General features: G+C 55.5%; 1 protein-coding gene across 1 annotated transcript in view; it reads left to right on the top strand.

The window, feature by feature from the left end:
- Positions 1 to 2,891, top strand: part of H2BK1 (H2B.K variant histone 1) — a 4,019-nt gene extending 1,128 nt beyond the window's left edge. Inside the window, exons 2-3 of the mRNA XM_006150251.1 lie at positions 4 to 148; positions 2,463 to 2,891. Of these exons, the coding sequence (XP_006150313.1) occupies positions 4 to 148; positions 2,463 to 2,699 (382 nt within the window). The 3' untranslated portion in view covers positions 2,700 to 2,891. The remainder of the gene's footprint in view (positions 1 to 3; positions 149 to 2,462) is intronic.
- Positions 2,892 to 5,403: the final 2,512 nt, after the last annotated feature.

Below are 5,403 nucleotides of genomic sequence, written 5' to 3'. Positions count from 1 at the left end.
CAGGCACCGGCAGCGGCAGCAGCAGCAGCAGCAGCAGCAGCAGACCACCCGGGGCCGCAGGGGCCGCAGTTCTGGGAACAAGAAGTCCAAGAAGCGCAGTCGGCGCAAGGAAACCTACTCGATGTATATCTATAAGGTGCTGAAACAGGTGAGCGTGGAGAGCGAGGAGGTGGGGCTTACTAGCCAGGTCTGTTGAAGGCCCTGGCCTGGAAGCTGGGGTCTGGGTGTGGTGCTGACACTGGGGCAAGTGGCCTCAGGAATGCTCCCTCTTGGGAGCCCAATCAGAGGTCCCTCTGCCTCTCAGGGACAGGTAGGAGTCACTCAGCATGCTCCTTGTGACCATCCAGAAGCTTACAGGACTTTTGGACAGAGGTGGCATCGTGGGGGACGTAGAATAGAAAGAGGCTGTGGGCTGTCGGGTGCCAAACACAACGGTATAAAGCAGGAATGTTGGCGGTGACTGGCACCCGGGGGAGGCCTGGCCAAGCCAGGCCTTGGAGGGCTCATCTACTTTGCAGCCGAGACCTGGCCCCTTAAGGCTTTTGGTGTAGGCGAGTCACATGACCTGACAGTGGCCGCATCCCAGCTCCTGCAGGCATCCTTTCTGTGTGCTCCTGTCCCAACACACGGGCTGCAGGTGCCCTTTATTACGCAGAAGTTACTCCTGGGACTGAACATGTGGACAAATGCTTCCAGGTTTTGGTAGGGCCTGACGACCAGCCTGCAGGGTCTGGAGCATCCTGGGCTCACCTCAAAGCCACTGCCCTGCTCAGCAGGAGGCAGGGTGGTGGTGGTGCCCGCCGGAAATGCCTACTGCCCACACCCCACATAGGTGCCCGGGGTGGAGCCTGTCTCTCATCTGAATTCCATTAGCAGTTTCAGGGCATTGACCACTCGGCATCTGGGAATGCCGTGGGGGTGGGAGGTGGGCCCGGCATTGACAGATGGACAGAGAACAGACTCCAGTGCTCTGAAAAAGTGGTCCGGGAACGTTAGTTTTACTGGGCCTGGGTCTCAAGAACTGTGACTAAAGGCTTGGACCAAGCCTGGACCCGCAAGGGACAGCACTGCTGAGCAGTTAGCCGTCACCCTCACTAGGGCGACAACTGCTTTGGGCAGCCCCACGGAGGATGAAGGACGTGAGGACCATAGACGGGGTGGAGCTAGGAGGGTCGGTCTCCTGCTGGAAGTGGAGAGAGGGTGGGAAGGCGCAGTGACCTGGCCCAGTTCTGTCCCCCCCCTTGACCAACATGGGTCATGGCCCTCCCACTTCACACCCGAGGGGGTCTGCCTGCTCACACCTGAGGACTGTCACCTGCTCCCTACCATCTGTCTTACTAGAGACCACCTAGTTAGAAAGCTTGCGTGAGGAGGAAACAGGCTGAGAGGAACGCGCCTAACTCGAGGTCATTGGTGTAACCACGTCACAGCACAGATCGCGTCCCTTACCTCCTAGTCTGGAGCTGCAGCTTGTGTCACTTAGAGGGGCTCGCAGGACGGCAGCTAAAACTATCGACCAGGCCAAGCGTGCAGACCCTTTGACCCTGCAGTCCCACCCCTGTGAGCTCCATTACGCTGTTCAGAGATGTTTATTGACTATAGCACATTCTATGGGGTGTTGGAAGTGTTGGGAATGTTTTTGTTTTTCTATGCAAAAACGCATCACAACTTTTCCAACAATCTAGTGATAGAAAAACAAACCAACCCCTCCCTACATGTCCATTACGAGAGGAATGTCAAGCCAGCTCTGTAGCCGAGTGCTTAAGGGAGCCAGATCCCACAGGCCAACCATAGTTCAAATCCCAGCCTCGGTCAAGGCTTGAAAAACATTCTGGGTACACGTACATGTGTACCCCAAATCCTGACAGGATGGAGGAATGGAGGAGAGGCTGTGGTGTGAACACTCCCCACTGGGGGTGCTTTCTCCCCCAACACTCCCTCTGGGAGTGCACATATCCTCTGGCAATATCTAGACAGAAGGAAAGATGGGCCGGCAGGTGACATAGTGTTTAAGGCACTGGATTCCTGCAGGCGACCACAGACCTGGGGCTTGCTTTCTCACTTTTCCTTTCTCTCTGATCAAAATTAATAATAATGAAATGAAATCTTTTAAAAAGAGGTAGAGGGAGAGAGGAATGGTGATGGAACTGATTCACTCGTACCATGAAGCACTGTGCAAATGCATTAAACGGAAAAAGCGAGCTACGTGAAAAGTGGAACTGACCCCACCTGGTAAGTATGCTTACTTGTGCTTACACAAGCAGCTCAACAGCATTGGTCTTTGCGGCTGGAGAAATATATACTTTTTAAACTGGATAGAGTAGTAAAAACACATGCCTATTTCCGGGTTTGTTGACCTCGTGGGGCTTGCCTCCGACCTCTGCCTTCAGCTGGAGACTGAGGCTTGGGGTGCAGGCAGAGGAGCCCCATCCTCAAGTTAACCGAGTGTCCTGCTTCTCCAGGTGCACCCCGACATCGGCATCTCTGCCAAGGCCATGAGCATCATGAACTCGTTTGTGAACGACGTGTTTGAGCGGCTGGCTGGGGAGGCCGCCCGGCTGGCCCAGTACTCGGGCCGAACCACGCTGACTTCCCGGGAGGTCCAGACGGCCGTGCGCCTGCTGCTACCTGGGGAACTGGCCAAGCACGCCGTGTCCGAGGGCACCAAGGCTGTCACCAAGTACACCAGCTCCAAGTGACCCAGGGCCTGACATAAATAAAGGGCGAACTGTTCCCACGCGCTGTAGTGATTTGGAAAAAGGGAAGTGAGGTCTGGGAAGGGTATTGCTCTTCTGGAGTCCGCCACACGCAGGGGAACACTTATTCATACTATTAAAAAACGCACTCCAGGGACCAGCCGATGGCGTAGTGGTTACGTGGCTGGACCCCCACGTAGTCCACCACGGTTTGAGTCCACACTGGGCCCACGTGCGTGCATGCCCAAAATCCTGGGAGGAGAATGGAGATGGGATTGCGGTATGACCATGCCCTCCAGGGGGGGGGGGGGATTTCTTGCTTTCTGTCTCTGGCTTTCCAGTGAGCATACACTACCTGCAGCAAAAAATTTCTTAAAAAAAAACTGTTCTGACGGGTCCCGTGGGGGGACACGTAACGGTGCTTTGTGAGCGTATAGGAGTCTCAACTGGTAGTGGGCTGACGGATGGCTTCACTGCAGCCGCGCCCTGCCTGGGCCTGCACTGCACATCCAGGACCGTGTGTTACCCTCTCGGCCCATGGTCCTGTCATCCCCATTTCCCACCCTGTATGACAGGGCAAAGGTGCCCACAGCTGTCCTCCGGGGTACCAAAACCGAACTCCTGGCCAGCTTTAAATAACCTAAGAACATCACAAAGTTTTTCTTTTCCCCTGAAATTTTCTTCTTCCTAACTTCAGAACAAGTCTGCAGGGATGTTTCGAGATTTTTTTTTTTTTTTTTTTTTTAAGATTTCGTCATAGAGTGTGTACGCTCATCAGAAAGGGACAGAGCAGCCAGTGAAAAATCGTCCCCCTGGAGGGATGGCCACGCCGCAGTTCCTTCTCTCCTCTCAAGTTTTGGGCATGCACACATGCTCCTGGGATGTTTTTCAGGCTGTGGGTCCAGACTTTAAGCAGTGCAGTTGGTCATGTGGGATCCAGCACCCTAACCACCAGGCTACTTGCTGGCCCAAAACCCCTAACTCTTTTTCCTCAGTTTTATTTCAAGAATGTTGAAAACACAGCAAATTGCAAGAAAATACTCCTATGGCCTTTGCCCAGGTTCCCTACCTACCATCTGATGGCGTGTTGTTCCCTCTTGCGCAGCCTCCACCCACCTTGGGCGTAATCATTCTCCCAAGCTTGGAGAGGGCTGAGAGCAGGGCTGAGAGCAGGGGCAGGGCTCAGGGAACAAACCTCAAATCCTTCAAGTTCCCTTTGTGGCGGGAGAGACTTGGCTCGTCATCGCCTTCAACCTCACGCAGGGAAGACGTGATCGTGCGATCGTGGCCCACGCTGATTGCACAGCTGCAGCCTCGTGCACCTTCCCCACCCCAAGCCTCCCTCGCAACTCCACGGGCTGAGAGCTAACCCTTGGGGACGTTCCGCAGCTAGAAAGGGGCAGACCCAGCAGACATGGCCCCTGAGCCTTGCTCTTACCCACTCGGTTTACAGCTGGTCACTCGAGGTGGGATTCAGGGGCCAGCAGCAGCCAGGTCACTTGGGAGCTGCTTAGTGACGCAGGCTCACGGGCCCCACCTCATGTAGAAGGGAGTCTGCATTTTAACAAGACCTCCTCTTTCACTCCTCTGGGCTGGGGCCTGCCTTCTCCCCCTTCCCTTGGCCTCGATCCTTCTCGTGTGTTTATTCATAAGCCCCCGCTTAACACGGAGCCCAGCTTGCCCTGCCACCCAGGCAGGCTGCTGCTGGCATAATGACCTGTGTCTTCTGAAGAATGGTCTCCCTACCTCGTAGCAGTGACCAGGAGGTACCCTCAGGTGCCTGAGAATGACCCCAAACACCACTGAGCAGCACCACTCGGCTTTCTCCCTCCATCCTTGACACGGGTCTGGTGCTTACCAACGGGTGCCTGGCAGCCAGCCCATTGAGGCAGGCGTGGTTGTGCCCACTTCCGCAGGGCTGCAGGGCTGGCTGGCCAGCCCCAAATCCAGCCTCTCTCCCCTCCCACCACGCAGGCCTCCCAGGAGGGCGTGACAAGCGGCAAAGCGGGCTGCAGGACAGAGGCCGAGGCAGAGGTCAGGAATAGGCCCCCCTGGGCCGAGCAGCGCAGGGGCCTAACGCCTCTCAGAGTATTTACCCAGTGTCACAGTCCACAGGTGACTTCGGATGGAGGCTATTCCAGTTGATCCTCTCGAGAAAAGCAGCTGCAGTTGACCCCACTTCTCTTCATTATTAATTTTATTTATTCATTAAAAAAATTATTTAACTTTATTTTTAATTTGACCAGAGAGCGACAGAGACAAAGAGACAGAGAGGGAAAGTGAGAAAACCAGGTCGGGGACTCAAACTGTCGTCGGCCACGTGGGAGTCCAGCACCCTGAACCACAATGCCACCTCCAGCCCCTCATTTATTTTAAAATTGGACCAGACAGAGAGGGGGACCACGAGAAAGCAAGCCACCAGGTCTGGGACTTGAGCCATGGTTGGTCATGTGGGAGTGTCCAGCGCCTTAACCACCATGCCACCTGCTGGCCCGACCCCACTTCTGCCCAAACTTTCAAAGCCACCTCCTGGGGCGCTCCTTCCCTTCAGTGGGCCAGCTCCAGGACACCCTCCACCCTCCGAGGTGTGTCCCCAGTCCTGAGCCCAGGCCCCTCCTCCCAGCCTTGGAACGTTGGTACAATGGGTTAGAACTCTTAGAACCAAGCTCTTCTGCTCCCTGGCTTTGGCGGGGAGTGGGGTGGAACC

The sequence above is a fragment of the Tupaia chinensis genome, unplaced genomic scaffold, assembly GCF_000334495.1.
Source record: "Tupaia chinensis unplaced genomic scaffold, TupChi_1.0 Scaffold000280_1, whole genome shotgun sequence".
NCBI classification, from domain to species: Eukaryota; Metazoa; Chordata; class Mammalia; order Scandentia; family Tupaiidae; genus Tupaia; species Tupaia belangeri.
This window is presented reverse-complemented; position numbering and strand designations above follow the sequence as displayed.